The sequence below is a fragment of the Oncorhynchus keta genome, chromosome 35 (genome assembly GCF_023373465.1).
Source record: "Oncorhynchus keta strain PuntledgeMale-10-30-2019 chromosome 35, Oket_V2, whole genome shotgun sequence".
NCBI classification, from domain to species: Eukaryota; Metazoa; Chordata; class Actinopteri; order Salmoniformes; family Salmonidae; genus Oncorhynchus; species Oncorhynchus keta.
The window spans coordinates 4,998,021-5,024,436 of NC_068455.1; the positions used below are offsets into that span (position 1 = coordinate 4,998,021).

General features: G+C 42.2%; 1 protein-coding gene across 1 annotated transcript in view; it reads right to left on the reverse strand.

Moving 5' to 3' along the window:
* Positions 1–1,387: 1,387 nt before the first annotated feature.
* LOC127915621 (pleckstrin homology domain-containing family D member 1-like) overlaps positions 1,388–26,416 on the reverse strand; it is a 32,919-nt gene continuing 7,890 nt past the window's right edge. Inside the window, exons 3-13 of the mRNA XM_052495841.1 lie at positions 16,955–17,048; positions 16,661–16,750; positions 13,953–14,029; positions 12,473–12,564; positions 12,105–12,252; positions 10,932–10,992; positions 10,451–10,641; positions 6,899–6,956; positions 4,898–5,042; positions 1,786–1,899; positions 1,388–1,551 (exon numbers count right to left, since the gene is read on the reverse strand). Of these exons, the coding sequence (XP_052351801.1) occupies positions 1,388–1,551; positions 1,786–1,899; positions 4,898–5,042; positions 6,899–6,956; positions 10,451–10,641; positions 10,932–10,992; positions 12,105–12,252; positions 12,473–12,564; positions 13,953–14,029; positions 16,661–16,750; positions 16,955–17,048 (1,234 nt within the window). The remainder of the gene's footprint in view (positions 1,552–1,785; positions 1,900–4,897; positions 5,043–6,898; positions 6,957–10,450; positions 10,642–10,931; positions 10,993–12,104; positions 12,253–12,472; positions 12,565–13,952; positions 14,030–16,660; positions 16,751–16,954; positions 17,049–26,416) is intronic.

Here is a 26,416-nt window from a genome sequence, read left to right on the forward strand (position 1 = left end):
CTGGTCCCAGATCTGTGTGTGCTGTCTTGCCAACTCTTATGGTCGTTACCTAGCCTGGTCCCAGATCTGTGTGTGCTGTCTTGCCAACTCCTATGGTCATTACCTAGCCTTGCAGTGTGTGTGTGTGTGTCGACTTGCAGTGTGTGTGTGTGTGTGTGTCGACTTGCAGTGTGTGTGTGTGTGTCGACCTGCAGTGTGTGTGTGTCGACTTGCTGTGTGTGTGTGTGTGTGTGTGTGTGTGTGTGTGTGTGTGTGTCGACTTGCAGTGTGTGTGTGTGTGTCGACCTGCAGTGTGTGTGTGTGTGTCGACTTGCAGTGTGTGTGTGCCGACTTGCAGTGTGTGTGCGTCGACTTGCAGTGTGTGTGTCGACTTGCAGTGTGTGTGTGTGTGTGTGTGTCGACTTGCAGTGTGTGTGTGTGTCGACTTGCAGTGTGTGTGTGTGTGTGTGTGTGTGTGTGTGTGTGTGTGTGTGTGTGTGTGTCTCGACTTGCAGTGTGTGTCGACTTGCAGTGTGTGTGTGTGTGTCGACTTGCGGTGTGTGTGTCGACCTGCAGTGTGTGTGTGTGTGTGTGTGTGTCGACTTGCAGTGTGTGTCGACCTGCAGTGTGTGTGTGGGTCAACTTGCAGTGTGTGTCAACCTGCAGTGTGTGTGTGTGTGTCAACTTGCAGTGTGTGTGTCGACCTGCAGTGTGTGTGTGTGTGTTGACTTGCAGTGTGTGTGTGTGTTGACTTGCAGTGTGTGTGTGTGTCGACCTGCAGTGTGTGTGTGTGTGTGTGTCGACTTGCAGTGTGTGTGTGTGTCGACTTGCAGTGTGTGTCGACCATATGGTTGATTTACAATTTAATTCCTATTTTAAAGGGTACATCTTTGGGGTTACCCAGGTCAGGTTTAAGGCTTCTGCCTGTACTGTACTGTAAACCATCACATTGTCATATCGTGTTGGTTCAATAACTACATGCATTATTTTTCCGACCGTCCTCCAAGCTGTAGGACAGTAAATAGAGCTGCTGTATCTTTAACAATAAACATGAATTTTGTTTGAATAAAAATATTTTGCATAAAAGTATTGTAATGCAGTTTGAACACAACCAGGCTGTTGAAGAGATGACATCATATTGAAGAGATGACATCATATTGAAGAGATGACATCATATTGAAGAGATGACATCATATTGAAGAGATGACATCATATTGAAGAGATTACATCATATTGAAGAGATTACATCATATTGAAGAGATGACATCCTAAAGATAATCCCGACCCAGCTACAACACCGTGGGAGCAGACGACAGGACTTGACACTATTACACTCTCACACACACACACACACACACACACACACACACACACCCTCCCTCCCATAATTCATCCCTCCCTATCTCTGTCAGTCATCTTTCTTGGCGGAGGTCTCCTGGTCGTGGCGTGTGATGATCTTGTAGACGCTCTTCCTGAAACAGCTGTCGGAGGTCAGTCGCCGGGCAGTCTCCCTCAGGTCCTCCATGCTGGCGCCATCGCCACGGGCAACCACGAATGACTGGGAGTGTTTCACTGCAGAGGAAAAGACATGAGTGTGTGTGTGTCACAGGAAGTTGGTGGCAACTTAATTTGGGAGGACGGGGTTGTGGTAATAACTGGAGCGGAATGAGTGGAATGGTATCGAACACATCAAACACGTGGTTTCCATGGTTTCCCTGTGTTTGATGCCATTCCATTCACTCCGGTCAGACATTATTATGAGCCGTGCTCGGCCTCAGCAGCCTCCATGCGTATGTGTGTACTCACACCAGTGGTGTTTGGAGGCGCGTCTCTGAATCCGACAGCTCTTAATGCGTCGTGCTGTAGCCTTGTGGAGATACACAGCATTCTTCATTATAGAAGGGAGCTTGGCCTCGATCTCTGCAGCACAGATACACTCCTCAAAGACCCTGGGTGAAGAACACACACACACACACACATATCCCATGTAGCTATACTGGACAAAAATTACAAAAACACGTAAAAGGTTGGTCCCATGTTTCATGAAATAAAAGATCCCAGAAATGTTCAGAGTTTGTGCACAAATATGTTTACATCAAATATGTTGTTGTTGGTGAACATCGCTGTTAGTGAACATTTCTCCAAGATAAGACAGCTGTGTGTGGTGTGGCATATCAAGAAGCTGATTAAACACATTTTGGGCTGGGGACAAAAAAGGCCACTCTAAAATGTGCAGTTTTTGTCACACAACACAATGCCACAGACGTCTCAAGTTTGGGTGCAGCAAGCAATTGGCATTTCTCTACCATAAGCCGCCTCCAAACGTTACTTTAGACAATTTAGCAGTACGTCCAACCGGCCTCAAAACTGTAGACCTCATATAACCACGCCAGCCCAGGGCACATACGGCTTCTTCACCTGCGGGATCGTCTGAGACCAGCCACCTGGTCAGCTGATGAAACTGTGGGATGGTCTGAGACCAGCCACCCAGACAGCTGATGAAACTGTGGGATGGTCTGAGACCAGCCACCCGGACAGCTGATGAAACTGTGGATGGTCTGAGACCAGCCACCTGGTCAGCTGATGAAACTGTGGGATGGTCTGAGACCAGCCACCTGGTCAGCTGATGAAACTGTGGGATGGTCTGAGACCAGCCACCCAGACAGCTGATGAAACTGTGGGATGGTCTGAGACCAGCCACCCAGACAGCTGATGACACTGTGGGATGGTCTGAGACCAGCCACCCAGACAGCTGATGACACTGAGGGATGGTCTGAGACCAGCCACCCAGACAGCTGATGAAACTGAGGGTTTGTACAACCAAAGAATTGTCTCAGGGAAGCTCATTTGCGTGTTCGTCGTCCTCGCCAGAGTTTTGACCTGACTGCAGTTCGGAGTCGTAACCGACTTCAGTGGGGAAATGATCACCTTCGATGGCCACTGGCATGCTGGGGAAGTGTGTTCTTCACGGATGAATCCCAGTTTCAACTTTTATTGAGCAGATGTCAGACAGCTTATGGCGTCGTGTGAGTTAGCTGTTAGCTGATGTCAAGCGTTGTGAACAGTGTGCCCCATGGTGGCGGGGGTTATGGTATGGGGCAAAGCTACGGACAATGAACAGAATTGCATTTTATGGGAATGCACAGAGATACCGTTTGTCGTGTCATTCATCCACCACCATCACTTCATGTTTCAGCATGATAATTCACAGCCCCATGTCACAAGGATCTGTACACAATTCCTGTAAGCTGAAAATTTCCCAGTTCTTCCATGGCCTGCATACTCACCAGACATGTCACCCATTGAGCATGTTTGGGATGCTCTGGATCGACATGTGCACAGAGTGTTCCTGTTCTTGCCAATATCCAGCAACTTCGCACAGCCATTAAAGAGGACTGGGACAACATTAAACAGGCCACAATCAACAGCCTGATCCACTCTATGCGAAGGAGAAGCGTTGCAAGGGAATGAGATACTGACTGGTTTTCTGATCCAGGTACCTGTGACCAACAGGGCCCTGATCTGTTTCACCTGTCTCTGTGTTTGTCTCCACCCCCCACCAGGTGTCTCCCCCCGTTATTCCCTGTGTATTTATACCTTAGTTTTCGGTTTGTCTGTTGCCAGATCGTCTTGTCCCGTCAAGTCCTACCAGCGTGTCCCCGTGTTTCCTGTGATCTAGTTTTTGTTTTCCCCCGTCTTCCCAGTTCTGACCTTTCGGCCTGTCCTTAACCTGATTCTGCCTGGTGTCCTGACTCTGATTTGGATTACGACTCTTTGCCTGCTGTCCTGTACCTGCCTGACTCTGATTTCTGCTGTCCTGTACTATAAAAAAAAACAGACTCGTACTATCCACCTCCTGTATTTCAACCTGGTCTTAGCCTGAGTTGTGATAACAGACGTATATCTCCATTCCCCATCATGTGAGATCCATAGATTAGGGCGAATTAATTCATTTCAATTTGACTGATTTACTGTAAACTCAGTAACAATATTTTAAATTGTTGCGTTTACATTTTGTTCAGTGTAGTTATGTTCCTCGCAGCACTCAGTAGTTGCTAGGACACTAAATATGACAGAAATAATATACTGTAGCAATAACTTGTTCTACCCAGGAGGAGGCAGGACAACTACACACATTATGAATTATCCTGGGTTAACTGAACCCTTTATGGGTTAACTAAACCCTTTATGAATTATTCTGGGTTAACTGAACCCTTTATGAATGATCCTGGGTTAACTGAACCCTTTATGAATGATCCTGGGTTAACTGAACCCTTTATGACTTATCCTGGGTTAACTGAACCCTTTATGACTTATCCTGGGTTAACTGAACCCTTTATGACTTATCCTGGGTTAACTGAACCCTTTATGACTTATCCTGGGTTAACTGAACCCTTTATGAATGATCCTGGGTTAACTGAACCCTTTATGAATGATCCTGGGTTAACTGAACCCTTTATGACTTATCCTGGGTTAACTGAACCCTTTATGAATGATCCTGGGTTAACTGAACCAGTGGGTAGAAGTGTTTATGGCTGTGTGTTTATCTATGACTCATGAAGAATGTATATGCATACACCCCTAAAAAGATTTAGATGCACTATTGTAAAGTGGCTGTTCCACTGGATGTCATAAGGTGTATGCACCAATTTGTAAGTCGCTCTGGATAAGAGCGTCTGCTAAATGACTTAAATGTAAATGTGTGTGTGTGTGTGTGTGTGTGTGTGTGTGTGTGTGTGTGTGTGTGTGTGTGTGTGTGTGTGTGTGTGTGTGTGTGTGTGTGTGTGTGTGTGTGTGTGTGTGTGTGTGTGTGTGTGTGTGTGTGTGCGTGCGTGCGTGCGTGCGTGCGTGCGTGCGTGCGTGCGTGCGTGCGTGCGTGCGTGCGTGCGTGCGTGCGTGCGTTGTAAGTGTAACTCACTCCTGAGGTTGTTGACGTCTCCCTTCATCTTGTCATCCTTCTCTTTGGAGCGTTCCAGAGAGCTCAGACCTTTCTCCAGGTTCCGTAGAGCCTCCTCAGCCTGCTTCAACCTCCGCTCCAGCTCCATACGAGACTCAATCTCCACCTGGGACACAACAGGAGGTCAGGGCCCGTATTCACAAAGCATCTCAGAGTAGGAGGCCTGATCTAGGATCTGCCTTTTGGATAATTATGTCTTCTGTGACTAGGGGCAGTATTTTCATTTTGGAAAATAACGTTCCAGTAGTAAACGGGATAATTTGTCAGGACAAGATGCTAGAATATGCATATAATTGACAGCTTAGGATAGAAAACACTCTAAAGTTTCCAAAACTGTAAAAATATTGCCTGTAGTATAACAGAACTGATATTGCAGGTTGAAAGCCTGAAAAATCCAATCTGGAAGTGCCTCATGTTTTGAAAGCGTTGCGTCCCTATTGAGCAGCGAATAGGCTATCAACCAGATTACTTTTTCTCCGTATTCCCCAAGATGTCTACAGCATTGTTACGTAGTTTTACACATTTATGTTGAAGAATAAACGTAAGTGGCAACATTGTGCAACTGGTCACCTGATGGCTCCCAGAGTGATTCTCGAGTAAAATACAGAGGTAGCCATTATTCCAATCGGTCCTACTGAAAAACCAATTGTCCCGTTGGATATATTATCGAATAGATATTTGAAAAACACCTTGAGGATTGATTATAAACAACGTTTGCCATGTTTCTGTCGATATTATGGAGCTAATTTTGAATATTTTTCAGAGTTTTTGCGACTGCAATTTCCGGCCGATTTCTCAGCCAAACGTGAAGAACAAACGGAGCTATTTCGCCTACAAAAATTATATTTTTGGAAAAAAGGAACATTTGCTATCTAACTGGGAGTCTCGTGAGTGAAAACATCCGAAGCTCATCAAAGGTAAACAATTTAATTTAATTGCTTTTCTGAATTCCGTGACCAAGTTACCTGCTGCTAGCTGGACAAAATGCTATGCTAGGCTATCGATAAACTTACACAAATGCTTGTCTAGCTTTGGCTGTAAAGCATATTTTGAAAATCTGAGATAACAGGGTGATTAACAAAATGCTAAGCTGTGTCCCAATATATTTCACTTGTGATTTTCATGAATAGGAATATTTTCTAGGAATATTTATGTCCGTTGCGTTATGCTAATTAGTGTCAGTCGATGATTACGCTCCCTCATGCGGGATAAGGAGTCACTATTAATTAACAATGAAAAAATAAAATCTCTTCATGAGACTCCCAGTTAGATAGCAAATGTTCCTTTATAGCTCCGTTTGTTCTTCAAGTTTGGCTGAGAAATCGGCCGGAAATTGCAGTCACGAAACGGCAAAAAATATTCCAAATTAGCTCCATAATATCGACAGAAACATGGCAAAACGTTGTTTATAATCAATCCTCAATGTGTTTTTCAAATATTTATTCGATAATATATTGTCCATCGGGACAATTAATTTTATTTTTTTAATTTTTCAGTAGGACCAATTGGGTAATGGCTACCTCTGTATTTTACGCGAGAATCTCTCTGGGGCATCAGGTGACCACTTTCGCAATGTAGCCGCTGCGGCTATTCTTCAATATAAATGCGTAAAACTATGTCACAATGCTGTAGACACCTTGGGAATACGTAGAAAGCGTAAGCTGGTTGATAGCACATTCACAGCTCAATAGGGACTCATTGGAACGCAGCGCTTTCAAAATATGGGGCACTTCTGGATTGGATTTTTCTCAGGCTTTCGCCTGCAACATCAGTTCTGTTATACTCACAGACAATATCTTTACAGTTTTGGAAACGTTAGAGTAGCTCTGGTTAAAAGTAGTGCACTATGTAGGGAATAGGGTGCCATTGGAGAGGCAGTGTGGTTTACCTTGAGTTCCACCTCAGTTTGCTTCTTGTCCACAGTGAGCTGTGTGAGGGACTGCTGTAAAGTCCTGGACTGACAGGAGTAGAACTCTTTTCCTGTTGCAGAACTGTGGCACGCTGCTCATTCTCTGTTTGCCTGCAGGGGAGCCAGAGAACACAGACAGTCATGTTAAACTGTGTCACGCTGCTCATTCTCCGTTAGCCTGCAGGGGGAGCCAGAGAACAGACAGTCATGTTAAACTGTGTCACGCTGCTCATTCTCCGTTAGCCTGCAGGGGGAGCCAGAGAACACACAGTCCTGTGCACCCTCGACTTGCACGCACACACATAGTCTGTCAGAGGTACAAAACACACACACACACAGTAACATACAGCTAGAGCGCGCACACACACATTGCCAGACACACAGTTGGAGGAAAGGTACTGTGCATACTAACACAATCCTGCAGTCCCCATCCACAGCAGGTCAATACTAGGCTAAGTGTTTAAAAGCCTTCCGCCCTGGGCATTTATATCGCTTACCTCTTACCCAACCTCTTACCTAATGAAGGAATTTGGTAGGATAATGTATCACAAGGGGATGTTAACCTCTTCAACCTATGGGGAGCGCTATGTCATTATTGGATAAAAAAAAAACGTGCCCGTTTTAAGCGCAATATTTTGTCACGAAAAAGATGCTCGACTATGCATATAATTGCCAGCTTTGGAAAGAAAACACTCTGACGTTTTCAAAACTGCAAAGATATTATCTGTGAGTGCCTCAGAACTGATCTTACAGGCGAAACCAAGATGAAACTTCAAACAGGAAATGAGCTGATTTTTGACGCTCTGTTTTACTATCGTCTCCTTATATGGCTGTGAATGTGCTGTGAACGAGCTTATGCGCTCTGCCGTTCGTCCAAGATGTCTGCAGCATTGTGACGTGTTTGTAGGCATATCATTGGAAGATTGACCATAAGAGACTACATTTACCTGGTGTCCCGCCCGGTGTCCTGTGTCGAAATTATTGCGTAATCTGTAGGTCCGCGCGCGTTCCATATTCTTCAGAAGAAAGTCAACTGCCACGAAGGATTTATCGTCGATAGATATGTGAAAAACACCTTGAGGATTGATTCTAAACATCGGTTTGCCATGTTTCTGTCGATATTATGGAGTTAATTTGGAAAAAGTCAGTGTTTTAATGACTTATTATTTTTCTTTTTTTCTTACCCAAACGCGATGAACAAAACGGAGCGATTAGTCAACACAAATAATATTTTTTGTAAAACGGAGCATTTGCTATCTAACTGAGAGTCTGCTCATTGAAAACATCTGATGTTCTTCAAGGTAAATGATTTTATTTGAATCCTTTTCTGGTTTTTGTGAAAATGTTGCCTGCTGAATGCTAACGCTAAATGCTACGCTAGCTATCAATACAGTTACACAAATGCTTGTTTTGCAATGGTTGAGAAGCATATTTTGAAAATCTGAGATGACATTAACAAAGGCTAAGCTTGAGAGCAAATAGATTCATTTCATTTCATTTGCGATTTTCATGAATAGTTAACGTTGCGTTATGGTAATGAGCTTGAGGCTGTAGTCACGATACCGGATCCGGGATGGCTCGACGCAAAGTTAATATCAGACACAAGCACAAGCAATGATCTGTTATAGGACAGAAGAAAGTCGTTCTGTAGGTCCTAATTTCCAGGGAATGCCCTGTGGGAAATTACAGAGGGCCTTGTTGCAGAGCTCTGCATTGGGGACACTTGATTGAGAGACATCCTCATTAGGCTTCACGGTGGAGCTCTGCAGCGAGGCCCTTCATTGAAGAAACCCTCAATAGGCTTCACCATGGGGCTCTTCAATGTGACTCCGCCCAGAGAGATACCCACATTAGGCCTCACTGCGGAGCTCTGCAGTTGGCCCGCCATTGACAGATACACTGCATTTTTTTTATACAACACTCATGTCTTTGGCATCATTAAACTGAAGATTAATTATTATTATGTGATTAAACTACTTAATCATGTAAATGTAATTAACAAGGAAGTCGAGGGAACCAAGGAAAATATTCAGATTACAAAGTTAGAATTTTCCTAATATAACTTTCCAGATATTTTAATAGTCTTAGTCTTCTGATTAATGAATTATTCATAGTCTCATTCCAAACGTCGTAAATTGTTGGGTATCTGCACGAACCCAGTCTTCACTATGAGTTATCCATTTATCAATTGTCTTACATAATTTATTTATTAACTAACTAAATCATCACAGAAAGGCATAAACAAACAGTAGATGGTTACAAGGAAATGAAAGCAGATGTGCCTAGTGGGGTTAAACCGGCATCGTGGCTTGATGTACAAAAGGGAAGTGGGGGTCAACTGAGTTAAGACGACACACAGTTGATAATTATAACAATTGAAATGCTAATAAATTGCGCATGAACGCTCACTCATTCGGGAATAATTAATAATTAATAATGCAATCAATATATATATTTACGCTCAGTGTGTCATTGTGATCTCTGTTGAAAAGTTTATTTCTGTCGGAGAGTTTGTCCGCCCTCTCTCTCTCTCTGCCGTGGTTAGAATGGATAGTTCAGAGTAACATTCATTCGTGTTGTTATAGAATAGATGTTTCGGCGGTTGTCGGTCTTCACGTTCAATGATACCAAATTCCTAGCTGCAGACTAGTAATTAATATCAAAGACTTGTTCTTATTCTGTCGGTATCAATAGTCTAAGAGTTTAACCACGTGGGATGGTTAAAAGATTCAGCAATCTACTCAAACCTTATTTCCCTCTGTGATAGAGTACTGGTTTGTTCTCAACCCTTAGCCCTCTAGTAATGGAGGTAAGCTGGTCTGAAATGGGAAAACCCAGGTGTTTTCTTGAACATAGAAAGGGGCTGTTATACAACAATTAGATGTAAGCCTCATAACTGAGAATGTTGTATAAACAGGATTATGGTAATGTGGCTGTATTGTCCCTCATAGGTTTCACAAAATTGTACCAAACGGACCAGTTCGTAGCTCGTTACTTCACCGATCTTTTATACCTTCTCCAGAATATAAATGTTGTTCGGACCACTAGTTCTGTGAGGTGGAAGAAATTCCTTTGTTCTCTCTATGAAAACTCTCTCTCTCTCTCTATACTGTCTGGCCATGAGGAAGATTCTCCTCTAGAAATGTACAACCTCTCTGACAGAGCCTGGTGTAAGGAGTATAGAGAGGGAGATGGTGCTCACTGTACCCAAAGAGGGGGCAAGCGTCATGACAACACTCATGCCCTCTGGTCAACACCAGTTTCCCATCACATCCTGATCCCAGTTACTGGTGCTTGTCGTTGGTTTGTCTGTTGAGGAATCAATGCACTTTTCCACTTTAATGGTTTTTCTCACCCTCATTAAACTCTTAGGCGGCCACAGGGTAGTCAGCTGTGATCAGACACAGGCAGGCTAACTTTCTGAAGGCGGACCAGCCGGCCCGGTCACATTCAGGCTGAATCTGAGGTCAGATCCTCTCTAATTTATCTGCTGCTTAATGTGTCTTTTATATGGTAGGATAATTATTATTATTATTTTTTACCAACTTATGAACTTTTCACACAAGACTGGACAAAAATAAGATCCATGTTCCTGGTCCTCTCACCTCTCCTCAGCCTGCTCCTTCTCTCTCTGCAGTTCCCTCATCTGCTCTTCAATGTGTCTCAGCTCCGATCGCAGTCCCGTGTCACCAGGCTGCACCTCCTGCTCCTCGTCCTTCTCTGGATGCTCAGCCCCCTGCTCAAGCTCCTTCTCCCTCAACAACTCCAGGGTTCGCTGCTTCTCATGGGACAGCTCCTGGAGGACCAGATCATGGATGTAATGAAGGTGTGTGTACCTGAGTGTGTGTGTGTGTGTGTGTGTGTGTGTGTGTGTGTGTGTGTGTGTGTGTGTGTGTGTGTGTGTGTGTGTGTGTGTGTGTGTGTGTGTGTGTGTGTGTGTGTGTGTGTGTTTCTCCTCAAGTTCATTTTAAATACCTCAATAGATTTCTGAAGAAGTGTTGTTAAACTGTTCAGCTCCTCTTTTCAGACTCCACACCTTTCAGAGACTGTGCTGTGCCGTCCAAGTCCCTGTCAACAACACGGTACACCACACAGTGTAATAGCAACACTCTCCACACTGAGAGCATCAAACCCACAGCAGATGGACCTGAGGATCAGAGTCTTAAGGCTAAGAGTTTTCACAGCAGTTTAGTTAACGCAGTGGATAAAGACGGAGATACGAGCTACATTCCTTATATTAAATGCACTTTAAAAGTATTACATGCATCTTTCTTACTCATATGTGGGGATTACTGTATATTATTATTACTGTATATTATTATTACTGTATATTATTATTACTGTATATTATTATTACTGTATATTACTTAATACTATATTTAATTTATTACTGTATTTAATTTATTACTGTATATTATTATTACTGTATATTATTATTACTGTATATTACTTAATAATATATTTAATTTATTACTGTATTTAATTTATTACTGTATATTATTATTACTGTATATTACTTAATACTGTATTTAATTTATTACGGTATATTATTACTATATATTACTTATTACTGTATTTTATTATTACTGTATATAAATTAATGTATTTTATTTATCACTTTATTACTGTATATTATTTATTATTGTACATTATATGTTACTGTATATTATTTAAAACTAAATTATTTATTTCTGAAAAGTATTTATTACTGTATTTATTTATTTATGTATATTATCTATTACTGTATATTATTTATTACTGTATTCATTTATGTATATTATTTATGTATGTATATTATCTATTACTGTATATTATTTATTACTGTATTTATTTCTGTATATTATTTATTTATGTATATTATTTATTACTGTATATTATCTATTACTGTATATTATTTATTACTGTATTTATTTATTACTGTATATTATCTATTACTGTATATTATCTATTACTGTATATTATTTATTACTGTATATTATCTATTACTGTATGTTATTTATTACTGTATTTATTTATTTCTGTATATTATCTATTACTGTATGTTATTTATTACTGTATATGATTTATTACTGTATATTATTTATTACTGTATATTATCTATTACTGTATATTATTTATTACTGTATATTATCTATTACTGTATATTATCTATTACTGTATATTATCTATTACTGTATATTATTTATTACTGTATATTATTTATTACTGTATTTATTATTGTAAATATCCCAGTTTATGTTCTCCATAGCTCTCTCTTACAGTTTGATCTGATCCTGCTCTGCTCTAAGCTCCATCACCAGCTCCTCAAACTTCTGCTTCTCCTCCTCCAGAACCAGGTTCAGACGTTCCAGATGCTCCTTCTGTTCTCGCTGCAGGCTCAGTTCTTCTGTCTCCTCCATCAGCTTGTCTGGGGTGACAAAACAGCCTGATCACTTGTTGTATATGGCCATTGTCTCCATGTGGGACTGTAAGCATCAAAACTAAAGAACAAAATTACTTTCCAGCCCCTCGGACCTGCCACCCTGACCCATACCTGCCCATGTCCCCTTTCACCCATTCCCTCCTCTCTCCCCTGAACCAGGCCTTATGCCTCCTGCCTACCCATGCCTCCACAGTCCTCTTCTTACCCAGGTACTCTTGCTTCTCCTTGGCCAGCTGCAGTCCCTGGGCTTCCAGGCTCTCTATCATGGCTTCTCCCAGTTGGGCGTTCTTCCAGGTGCTGGAGGTTTTAGACACTAGATGTTTAACAGCTTTAACACAGCATGTGGCCATATAGGTTTATACAGCATGATCACCACCAGTACCACACAACAGTAGGTCACATATTCCACTATACAATTGCAGACCTGTGCAGCTCCTCCATGCATGTTTGAAGAGACTAGTCCCCTCTAAGGTGGACCCTTTACTTGAGAGTTAGACTTATAGACTTAACCCCTGCTGCCCCTGATAAGACAGTTAGTGGGGTCAGTTGGATTTAAAGAGGCAGTGTGGTCAGTTGGATTTAAAGGGGCAGTGTGGTCAGTTGGATTTAAAGAGGCAGTGTGGTCAGTTGGATTTAAAGAGGCAGTGTGGTCAGTTGGATTTAAAGAGGCAGTGTGGTCAGTTGGATTTAAAGTGGCAGTGTGGTCAGTTGGATTTAAAGAGGCAGTGTGGTCAGTTGGATTTAAAGAGGAGGTGTGGTCAGTTGGATTTAAAGAGGCAGTGTGGTCAGTTGGATTTAAAGAGGCAGTGTGGTCAGTTGGATTTAATTGCCAAGAATAGACTGACGAGTTTCAGAAGAAAGTCCTTTGTTTCTGGCCATTTTGAGTTTGTAATCGAACCCACAAATGCTGATGCTCCAGATACTCAACTAGTCTAAAGAAGGCCAGTTTTATTGCTTCTTTAATCAGGACAACAGTTTTCAGCTGTGCTAACATAATTGCAAATGGGTTTTCTAATGATAAATTAGCCTTTCAAAATTATAAACTTTGATGAGCTAACACAACGTGAGTGATGGCTGCTGATAAATGTAGATATTCCATAAAAAATCTGCCATTTCCAGCTACAATAGTCATTTACTACATTAACAATCTCTTCACTGTATTTCTGATCAATTTGACGTTATTTGTTTACAGTTGCAGTTTGTACAGCTAGATTTAAAGAGGCGTGTGGTCAATTTAAAGAGGCAGTGTGGTCAGTTGGATTTAAAGAGCAGTGGTCAGTTGGATTTAAAGAGGCAGTGTGGTCAGTTGGATTTAAAGAGGCAGTGTGGTCAGTTGGATTTAAAGAGGAGGTGTGGTCAGTTGGATTTAAAGAGGCAGTGTGGTCAGTTGGATTTAAAGAGGCAGTGTGGTCAGTTGGATTTAAAGAGGCAGTGTGGTCAGTTGGATTTAAAGAGGCAGTGTGGTCAGTTGGATTTAAAGGGGCAGTGTGGTCAGTTGGATTTAAAGAGGAGGTGTGGTCAGTTGGATTTAAAGAGGCAGTGTGGTCAGTTGGATTTAAAGTGGCAGTGTGGTCAGTTGGATTTAAAGAGGCAGTGTGTAGTTTCAGTTTGTTTACAGTTACATTTAAAAAGGCAGTTTGAACAGCTAGATTTAAAGAGGCTTTATGTCGTAAATAGTGACTCACACTCTGCCAGACTCCTGCAGCATCTCCAGCCACTGGTTTTGTTCTGCCTCATTCTCTGCAGCCAGGACAATGTTACCCTGAGGGAGTAATAGAGCATCATCACATGATAATATACAATAGCATACATTATCATCACATGATAATATACAGTAGCATACATTATCATCACTAGATAATATACAATAGTATACATTATCATCACATGATAATATACAGCATACATTATCATCACATGATACACAGTAGCATACATTATCATCACTAGATAATATACAGTAGCATACACTATCACTAGATAATATACAGTAGCATACATTATCATCACTAGATAATATACAGTAGCATACATTATCTTCACATCATGCATATATCCTGTGTGGCTCAGTTGGGCATGACACTCATAATGCCAGGATTGTTGGTTCGATTCCCACGGGGGACCAGTACGAACAACAACAAAACAGTATGAAATCATATGCACTGAATAAGAGACTGCTAAATTACAAAAATGTAATTTAAAAAAAGATTACATCACAAACAGTAGCGTGCATTATCACATGAGATATACAGTAGCATGCATTATCACATGAGATATACAGTAACATACATTATCACATGAGAAATACAGTACTATGCATTATCACATTGGATATATCGTAGTGTGCATTATCACATGAAATATACAGTAATGTACATTATCACATGAGATATACAGTAGTGTGCATTGTCACATGAGATATACAGTAGCACACATTATCACATGAGATATACAGTAGTACAGTAGCATGCATTGTCAAATGAGATATACAGTAGCATGCATTATCACATGAGATATACAGTAGTACAGTAGCATGCATTGTCACATGAGATATACAGTAGCATGCATTATCACATGAGATATACAGTAGTACAGTGACATACATTATCGCATGAGATATACAGTAGTGTGGATTATCACATGAGATATACAGTAGCATGCATTATCACATGAGAAATGCAGTACTATGCATTATCACATGCGATATACGGTAGTGTGCATTATCACATGCGATATACAGTAGCATGCATTATCACATGAGATATATACAGTAGCATGCATTATCACATGAGATATACAGTAGTGAGCATTATCACATGAGATATACAGTAGCACACATTATCACATGAGATATACAGTACACACATTATCACATGAGAAATACAGTACTATGCATTATCACATGAGATATACAGTAGTGTGCATTATCACATGAGATATACAGTAGTGTGCATTATCACATGAGATATACAGTTGTGTGGATTATCACATGAGATATACAGTACTATGCATATCACATGAGATATACAGTAATACATTATCACATGAGAAATACAGTACTATGCATTATCACATGAGATATACAGTAGTGTGCATTATCACATGAGATATACAGTACTATGCATTATCACATGAGATATACAGTAGTGTGCATTATCACATGAGATATACAGTACTATGCATTATCACATGAGATATACAGTGGTGTGCATTATCACATGAGATATACAGTAGTGTGCATTATCACATGAGATATACAGTACTATGCATTATCACATGAGATATACAGTAACATACATTATCACATGAGATATACAGTAGTGTGCATTATCACATGAGATATACAGTACTATGCATTATCACATGAGATATACAGTAGTGTACATTGTCACATGAGATATACAGTAGTGTGCATTGTCACATGAGATATACAGTAGCACACATTATCATGAGATATACAGTAGTACAGTAGCATGCATTGTCAAATGAGATATACAGTAGCATGCATTATCACATGAGATACAGTAGTACAGTAGCATGCATTGTCACATGAGATATACAGTAGCATGCATTATCACATGAGATATACAGTAGTACAGTGACATACATTATCGCATGAGATATACAGTAGTGTGGATTATCACATGAGATATACAGTAGCATGCATTATCACATGAGAAATGCAGTACTATGCATATCACATGCGATATACGGTAGTGTGCATTATCATACGATATACAGTAGCATGCATTATCACATGAGATATATACAGTAGCATGCATTATCACATGAGATATACAGTAGTGAGCATTATCACATGAGATATACAGTAGCACACATTATCACATGATATATACAGTAGCACACATTATAACATGAGATATACAGTAGTGTGCATTATCACATGAGATATACAGTAACATACATTATCACATGAAAATACAGTAGCACACATTTATCATGAGATATACAGTAGTGAGCATTATCATGAGATATACAGTAGCACACATTATCACATGAGATATACAGTAGCACACATTATCACATGAGATATACAGTAGTGTGCATTATCACATGAGATATACAGTAACATACATTATCACATAGGGAAATACAGTACTATGCATTATCACATGGATATACAGATATTACACATAGGATATACAGTAGCACACATTATCACATGAAGATATACAGTAGCACACATTATCACATGAGATACCCACAGTAGTGTGCATTATCACATGAGATATGCAGTAACATACATTATCACATGAGAAATACAGTACTATGCATTATCACATGAGATATACAGTAACTGCCTGATAAATACAGAGATGTAGATTTCAAGTGTCTATTATTAAAAAGTTTATATTACTGTCTAAGTGCTTACAGTGAAGTCGGCATGATTTATAACCATGGCGAATGGCATGCCCTGGTCTTCCTTCGGATCCACAACACAGCCTCCTAAAGGGATCACACCCTGGGACAGACAGGATGAATACAACATAATGCATCAACTTCTCATAGTTGTGGTATATATATATATATATATATATATATATATATATATATATATATATATATATATATATACACACACACGTCATCATACATATGAGATATAATGTGAGAATATTGCAGACCTTTTGAGGTTAACACATGCACCATGTTGAGTAAAGCTCACCTTGGGGTGGATGTTAAAGTGTTTGTTGGTCTCGAAGCTTCTCTTCTCATTCTCCGCATAGTAGAGCAGGAAACTGTCTTTGATGATGAAGAATCTAGGAGGATGGAGAAAGTGTCATTAGTTGGAGGAGAATGAGGTACGGCAAAACTGGGCTAAAAAAAAGGGGCAGATAGACAGGCAAGCAGAGGCCAATAGACTGCATCCTGACTGGATCATTCTGGATTACTATGTACTGTAGGTTAAAAAAAACAACCAGGCAAGCACCAGCCTAGATAACCCACGCCACCAAGTCATACTAGCAGAGTCTGACAGAGGTTTACTAGATAACCCACAACACCAAGTCATACTAGCAGAGTCTGACAGAGGTTTACTAGCTAACCCACAACACCAAGTCATACTAGCAGAGTCTGACAGAGGTTTACTAGCTAACCCACAACACCAAGTCATACTAGCAGAGTCTGACAGAGGTTTACTAGCTAACCCACAGCAGCAAGTCATACTAGCAGAGTCTGACAGAGGTTTACTAGCTAACCCACAGCAGCAAGTCATACTAGCAGAGTCTGACAGAGGTTTACTAGCTAACCCACAACACCAAGTCATACTAGCAGAGTCTGACAGAGGTTTACTAGCTAACCCACAACACCAAGTCATACTAGCAGAGTCTGACAGAGGTTTACTAGATAACCCACAACACCAAGTCATACTAGCAGAGTCTGACAGAGGTTTACTAGCTAACCCACAACACCAAGTCATACTAGCAGAGTCTGACAGAGTTTACTAGATAACCCAAGTCACCAAGTCATACTAGCAGAGTCTGACAGAGGTTTACTAGATAACCCAAGTCACCAAGTCATACTAGCAGAGTCTGAGAGAGTTTACTAGCTAACCCACATCACCAAGTCATACTAGCAGAGTCTGACAGAGGTTTTACTATCTAACCCACAACACCATGTCATACTAGCAGAGTCTGACAGAGGTTTACTAGATAACCCAAGTCACCAAGTCATACTAGCAGAGTCTGACAGAGGTTTACTAGCTAACCCAGCACCAAGTCATACTAGCAGAGTCTGACAGAGGTTTACTAAGATAACCCAGTCACCAAGTCATACTAGCAGAGTCTGACAGAGGTTTACAAGCTAACCCACAACACCAAGTCATACTGGCAGAGTCTGACAGAGGTTTACTAGCTAACCCACAACACCAAGTCATACTAGCAGAGTCTGACAGAGGTTTAACTAAGTCGTGTCTTTACGATCATTAACTGAAGACGTATAGTTTTTATCAAAGATTCTCTGTAATTAGCATTTCGTGATGAACTAATCAGGCAAATGTAATTAATTAGGAAGTTGGGGCACCAAGGAAAATATTCAGATTACAAAGTTATAATTTTCCTAATATAACTTTTCAGATATTTTAATATCTGATCAATTAGTCTTCTGATTAATGACTTATTCTTTATTTTACCTCACGTTAGTCTCATTCCAAACGTTGTAAATTGTTGGTTATCTGCACGAACCCAGTCTTCACTATGAGTCATGCATACATCAATTGTCTTAAATAATGTATTTACTAACTAAGTAATTCACAGAAATGCATAAACAAACAGTAGATAGTTACAAGGAAATGATAACGAGTTTCCCTAGTGGGATAAACCGGCATCGCGGCTAGGTGTACAAAAGGAAAGTGGGGGTCAACTGAGATAAGACAACACACAGATGATAATAATAACAATTGAAATGCTAATCCTTTTCACATGAACACTCACTCATTCAGGAACAATTGCAATCAATACATATATTTACGCTCAGTGTGTCGTCGGGTCTCTCTCTCTCTCTCTCAGAGTGACATTCATTCATATCGTTATAGAATGGATGTTTCGGGGGTTGTCGTTCTTCGCGTTCAATGATACCGAATTCCTAGCTGCAGACTAGTAATTAATATCAAAGACTTGTTCTTATTCTGTCAGCATCGATAGTCTAAGAGTTTAACCACATAGGATGGTTAAAAGATTCTGCCATCTACTCAAACCTTGCCCCTCTCGTTATCGAGGTAAGCTGGTCTGCAACCTTTGTCCTCTCGTAATTGAGAGAAACATGGTCTGTTGAGAAATTCTCACGGTGGGAGTTTTATTTGGAAGAGCAGAAAAGGCTGTCTCATGACACCAGGTCCTAACTGTGCTCATGGGGGCGTGCCAGTGACTTAAGTGAAACTTTACACAGAAATACAATTCTCTCACATTACATCATTACATAGCATCCCATAATTTCACAAATAGTTTAATCCTTCCTCAATCATCCTGTACAACAATTAGATGTAAGCCTCATATCTGAAGCTATTGTATAAACAGCATTATGGTAATGTGGCCGTATCGTCTCCCATGTGTTTAAAAAATTGTACCAAACGGACCAGTTCGTAGCTGGATTCTTTACCGATCTTTTATACCTTCTCCAGAACATAAATGTTGTTCGGACCTCAAGTTCTGTGAGGTGGAAGAAATTCCTTTGTTCTCTATGAAAACTCTACTCTCTCTCTATACTGTGGCCATGAGGAGATAATCTCCTCCAGGAATTTACGATCTCTCTCTGACCACAGCAGCCTGGGTGTAGGAGACAGGGGGGTAGGGGATGGTGCATAGAAAAGGGCTGGTTATGTAGCTATAATGAACAAAAATGTAAACACAACATGTAAAGTGTTGGTTTCATGAGCTGAAATAAAAGTTTGCAGAAATGTTCAATATGCACAAAAGCTTAGTTCTCTCAAATTTTCCGCCCTAATTTCTTTACCTCCCTGTTAGTGTGCATTTCTCCTTTGCCACAATAATCCACCTGACAGGTGTGTCATATCAAGAATCTGATTAAACAGCATGATCATTACACAGGTGCACCTTGTGCTGGGGGACAATAAAAGGCAACTCTAAAATGTTAAGTTTTGTTACACAACACAATGCCACAGATGTCTCAAGTTTTGAGGGCGTGTGCAATTGGCATGCTGACTGCAGGAATGTTAATTTCTCTACGATAAGCCGCCTCCAACGTTGTTTTAGAGAATTTGGCAGGGTATGTTCAATTGGCCTCACAACCGCAGACCATGTGTAACCACGTCAGCCCAGGATCTCCACATCTGGCTTCTTCACCAGCGGGATCCCCTGGGTGAGTGGGGTGCTCAGGAGTAATTCATTTTGTGGGGAAAACTGATTCTGATTGTCTGGGCCTGGCTCCACCCACACCTGCACCTCTGCTCAGTCGTAGATTAGGGCCTAATCTATTTATTTCAATTGAGTGATTTCCTTATATGAACTGTAACTCAGTAAAATCGTTGAAAATGTTGCATGTTGCGTTTATATTTTTGTTCTGTATTTATTATGATAATCATTATCACTATCATCGTTAGCATAGCTGCCGTTAGCTAGCCAGCTACCCAACTTGCTAGAGTTACCTAAATAGCTAGCTACCTAGATAGCTCACGTTAGCCTGTCTCAATACTCGGATTTGGCTTGGAAACACGATAATATATATATTTTTAAAGAGAGAAGAATACTTAGTAAGAAAACCTTTTATCATCGTTGTGAGGTCCCCAGATTGACTTCAGATGCAGTAGAACTTTAGCCAGCTAACTAAGATGAATGGAACCACCGTATTTTAGCTAGCTAACATTAGCATTGCTAGCAATTTGCTAGTAACAGTAATGGAAACATGGCCATCTTTTTAAAAATACATTTGACAACATCATATGGTAATGTTGTTTCCTACTAATTATTTGTCTACTTTAGCAATGTCATTGTATTTCCAATCTCGAGCCAGTCAGTCTACATCGCATAGAAGTAGCTTCCAAATGAGATTTCTCTCATTTCTCGAGCTATGATTATATTTGAGGGATGTAGACAATCGTCAACCCTGTTTTTCTGTCAGACAGTGCACAGTTGGGTGCCAGATTTATCCCCTTGTCAGGAACAGATGACCAGAAGGAGCAAAGGTAATGTGACTGCAATGGTCATGAACAGATGCCAGATTGCAATGGTCATGAACAGATGCCAGAGACCTACCAGAAGGAGAAGAGGTAATGTGATTGCAATGGTTTTAGCGACCAACTAAAAATAATTTCATTCACTTTTCACTTGCTGTTTTTACAGCTTGTCAGGCAAGACCTCAGAATAAAAGTGTCATGCCACAGAAGTATCCTTGTGACACCTCCTCCATTGTTGCCAGAGTCTCCCTCGACTCCTATGATAGAAGTACCGTTGTGACACATAGCCTGATGGAACCAGCCTGATCACCATATAATGTCCAGGGTATAACCTAGCCTCAAATCAAATCAAATCAAATCAAATCAAAATCAAATTTATTTATGTGTGCTAGTACATCAGCTGATATCTCAAAGTGCTGTACAGAAGCCCAACCTAAACCCCAAACAGCAAACAATGCAGGTGTAAGCACGGTGGCTGAGGAAAAACTCCTAGAAAGGCAAACCTAGGAAGAAACCTGAGAAGGGCGGGGCTATGTGGGTGGCCAGTCCTCTTCTGGCTGTGCCGGGTAGAGATTATAACAGAACATGACCAAGATGTTCAAATGTTCATAAATGACCAGCATGGTCGAATAATAATAAGGCAGAACAGTTGAAACTGGAGCAGCAGCAGTCAGGTGGAATGGGGACAGCAAGGAGCCATCATGTCAGGTAGTCCTGGGGCACTGTCCCAGGCTCAGGTCCTCCGAGAGAGAGAGAAAGAAAGAGAGAATTAGAGAGAGATATGTGGGGTGGCCAGTCCTCTTTGGCTGTGCCGGTGGAGATTATAACAGAACGTAAATAAGATGTTCAAATGTTCATAAATGACCCAGCATGGTTGAAAAATCAAATCAAATTTTATTTGTCACATACACATGGTTAGCAGATGTTAAATGCGAGTGTAGCGAAATGCTTGTGCTTCTAGTTCCGACAATGCAGTGATAACCAACAAGTAATCTAACTAACAATTCCAAAACTACTGTCTTATACACAGTGTAAGGGGATAAGGAATATGTACATAAGGATATATGAATGAGTGATGGTACAGAGCAGCATACAGTAGATGGTATCGAGTACAGTATATACATATGAGATGAGTGTATAGACAAAGTAAACAAAGTGGCATAGTTAAAGTGGCTAGTGATACATGTGTTACATAAGGATGCAGTCGATGATGTAGAGTACAGTATATACATATGCATATGAGATGAATAATGTAGGGTAAGTAACATTATATAAGGTAGCATTGTTTAAAGTGGCTAGTGATATATTTACATAATTCCCATCAATTCCCATTATTAAAATGGCTGGAGTTGGGTCAGTGTCAATGACAGTGTGTTGGCAGCAGCCACTCACACTGTTAGTGGTGGCTGTTTAACAGTCTGATGGCCTTGAGATAGAAGCTGTTTTTCAGTCTCTCGGTCCCAGCTTTGATGCACCTGTACTGACCTCGCCTTCTGGATGATAGCGGGGTGAACAGGCAGTGGTTCGGTGGTTGATGTCCTTGATGATCTTTATGGCCTTCCTGTAACAACGGTGGTGTAGGTGTCCTGGAGGGCAGGTAGTTTGCCCCCGGTGATGCGTTGTGCAGTCCTCACTACCCTCTGGAGAGCTTACGGTTGAGGGCGGAGCAGTTGCCGTACCAGGCGGTGATACAGCCCGCCAGGATGCTCTCGATTGTGCATCTGTAGAAGTTTGTGAGTGCTTTGGTGACAAGCCGAATTTCTTCAGCCTCCTGAGGTTGAATAGGCGCTGCTGCGCCTTCTTCACGACGCTGTCAGTGTGAGTGGACCAATTCAGTTTGTCTGTGATGTGTATGCCGAGGAACTTAAAACTAGCTACCCTCTCCACTACTGTTCCATCGATGTGGATAGGGGGTGTTCCCTCTGCTGTTTCCTGAAGTCCACAATCATCTCCCTTAGTTTTGTTGACGTTGAGTGTGAGGTTATTTTCCTGACACCACACTCCGAGGGCCCCTCACCTCCTCCCTGTAGGCCGTCTCGTCGTTGTTGGTAATCAAGCTACCACTGTTGTGTCGTCCGCAAACTTGATGATTGAGTTGGAGGCGTGCGTGGCCACGCAGTCGTGGGTGAACAGGGAGGCCAGGAGAGGCCTCAGAACGCACCCTTGTGGGGCCCCCGTGTTGAGGATCAGCGGGGAGGAGATGTTGTTGCCTACCCTCACCACCTGGGGCGGCCCGTCCAGGAAGTCCAGTACCCAGTTGCACAGGGCGGGACGAGACCCAGGGTCTCGAGCTTGATGACGAGCTTGGAGGGTACTATGGTGTTGAATGCCCGAGCTGTAGTCGATGAACAGCATTCTCACATAGGTATTCCTCTTGTCCAGGTGGGTTAGGGCAGTGCAGTGTGGTTGAGATTGCATCGTCTGTGGACCTATTTGGGCGGTAAGCAAATTGGAGTGGGTCTAGGTGTCAGGTAGGGTGGAGGTGATATGGTCCTTGACTAGTCTCTCAAAGCACTTCATGATGACGGAAGTGAGTGCTACGGGGCGGTAGTCGTTTAGCTCAGTTACCTTAGCTTTCTTGGGAACAGGAACAATGGTGGCCCTCTTGAAGCATGTGGGAACAGCAGACTGGTATAGGGATTGATTGAATATGTCCGTAAACACACCGGCCAGCTGGTCTGCGCATGCTCTGAGGGCGCGGCTGGGGATGCCGTCTGGGCCTGCAGCCTTGCGAGGGTTAACACGTTTAAATGTCTTACTCACCTCGGCTGCAGTGAAGGAGAGACCGCATGTTTCCGTTGCAGGCCGTGTCAGTGGCACTGTATTGTCCTCAAAGCGGGCAAAAAGTTATTTAGTCTGCCTGGGAGCAAGACATCCTGGTCCGTGACTGGGCTGGATTTCATCTTGTAGTCCGTGATTGACTGTAGACCCTGCCACATGCCTCTTGTGTCTGAGCCGTTGAATTGAGATTCCACTTTGTCTCTGTACTGACGCTTAGCTTGTTTAATAGCCTTGCATGGAGGAATAGCTGCACTGTTTGTATTCAGTCATGTTGCCAGACACCTTGCCCTGATTAAAAAGCAGTGGTTCGCGCTTTCAGTTTCACGAATGCTGCCATCAATCCACGGTTTCTGGTTAGGGAATGTTTTTATCGTTGCTATGGGAACGACATCTTCGACGCACGTTCTAATGAACTCGCACACCGAATCAGCGTATTCGTCAATATTCCCATCTGACGCAATACGAAACATGTCCCAGTCCACGTGATGGAAGCAGTCTTGGAGTGTAGAGTCAGCTTGGTCTGACCAGCGTTGGACAGACCTCAGCGTGGGAGCCTCTTGTTTTAATTTCTGCCTGTAGGCAGGGATCAGCAAAATGGAGTCGTGGTCAGCTTTTCCGAAGGGGGGCGGGGCAGGGCCTTGTATGCGTCGCGGAAGTTAGAGTAACAATGATCCAAGGTTTTACCACCCCTGGTTTGCGCAATCGATATGCTGATAAAATTTAGGGAGTCTTGTTTTCAGATTGGCTTTGTTAAAATCCCCAGCTACAATGAATGCAGCCTCCGGATAAATGGTTTCAGTTTGCAAAGAGTTAAATAAAGTTCGTTCAGAGCCATCGATGTGTCTGCTTGGGGGATATATACGGCTGTGATTATAATCGAAGAAATTCTCTTGGAAGATAATGCGGTCTACATTTGATTGTGAGGAATTCTAAATCAGGTGAACAGAAGGATTTGAGTTCCTGTATGTTTCCCTTCATCACACCATGTCCCGTTAGTCATGAGGCATACGCCCCCGCCCTCTTCTTACCAGAGAGATGTTTGTTTCTGTCCGCGTGCGTGGAGAAGCCCGTTGGCTGCACCGCCCTGGATAGCGTCTTCCCAGTAAGCCATGTTTCCCGTAAAGCAGAACGTTACAGTCTCTGATGTCCCTCTGGAATGCCACCCTTGCTGGTTTCATCAATCTTGTTGTCGAGACTGGACATTGGCAAGAAAGAATACTGGGAAGTGGTGCGCGATGTGCCCTTTTCGGAGTCTGACCAGAACACCGCCGCGTTTCCTCTTTTTCGTAGTCGTTTCCTTGAGTGGCTGCAAGCGGTCACATTCCGTTGTCCTGTTTGTAAGGCAGAACACAGGATCCCGCGTCGCGGAAAACATATTCTTGGTCGTACTGATGGTGAGTTGGCCGCTGATCTTATATTCAGTAGTTCTTCTCGACTGTAACTGTAATGAAACCTAAGATGACTGGGGTACTAATGTAAGAAATAACACGTAAAAAAACAAAAAACTGCATAGTTTCTAAGACGCTGACGGGCGGCCATCTCAGTCGGCGCCGGAACCAGCCTGATCACCATATAATGTCCAGGGTATAACCTAGCCTGGTGGAACCAGCCTGATCACCATATAATGTCAGGGTATAACCTAGCCTGAAGGAACCAGCCTGATCACCATATAATGTCCAGGGTATAACCTAGCCTGATGGAACCAGCCTGATCACCATATAATGTCAGGGTATAACCTAGCCTGCTGGAACCAGCCTGAGCACCATATAATGTCCAGGGTATAACCTAGCCTGGTGGAACCAGCCTGATCACCATATAATGTCCAGGGTATAACCTAGCCTGGCGTGGAACCAGCCTGATCACCATATAATGTCCAGGGTATAACCTTAGCCTGGTGGAACCAGCCTGATCACCATATAATGTCAGGGTATAACCTAGCCTGGTGGAACCAACCTGATCACCATATAATGTCCAGGGTATAACCTAGCTGGTGGTAACCAGCCTGATCACCATATAATGTCCAGGGTATAGCCCAGCCTGGTGGAACCAGCCTGATCACCATATAATGTCTAAGATAACCTAGCCTGGTGTGAACCAGCCTGATCACCATATAATGTCCAGGGTATAACCTGGCCTAGTGGAACCAGCCTGATCACCATATAATGTCAGGGTATAACCTAGCCTGGTGGAACCAGCCTGATCACTGAGTTCACCATATAATGTCAGGGTATAACATAGCCTGGTGGGAACCAACCTGATCACCATATAATGACCAGGTGAACCCAGCCTGGTGGAACCAGCCTGATCACCATATAATGTCCAGGGGTATAACCTAGCCTGGTGGAACCAGCCTGATCACCCATATAATGTCCAGGATATAACCTAGCCTGGTGGAACCAGCCTGATCACCATATAATGTCCAGGGTATAACCCAGCCTGAGTGGAACCAGCCTGTCACCATATAATGTCAGGGTATAACTTGGCCTGGTGGAACCAGCCTGATCACCATATAATGTCAGGATATAGCCTAGCCTGGTGGAACCAGCCTGATCACCATATAATGTCCAGGGTATAACCTAGCGTGGTAGAACCAAACTGATCACCATATAATGTCCAGGGTATAACCCAGCCTGGTGGAACCAGCCTGATCACCATATAATGTCCAGGGGTATAACCTAGCCTGGTGGAACCAGCCTGATCACCATATAATGTCCAGGG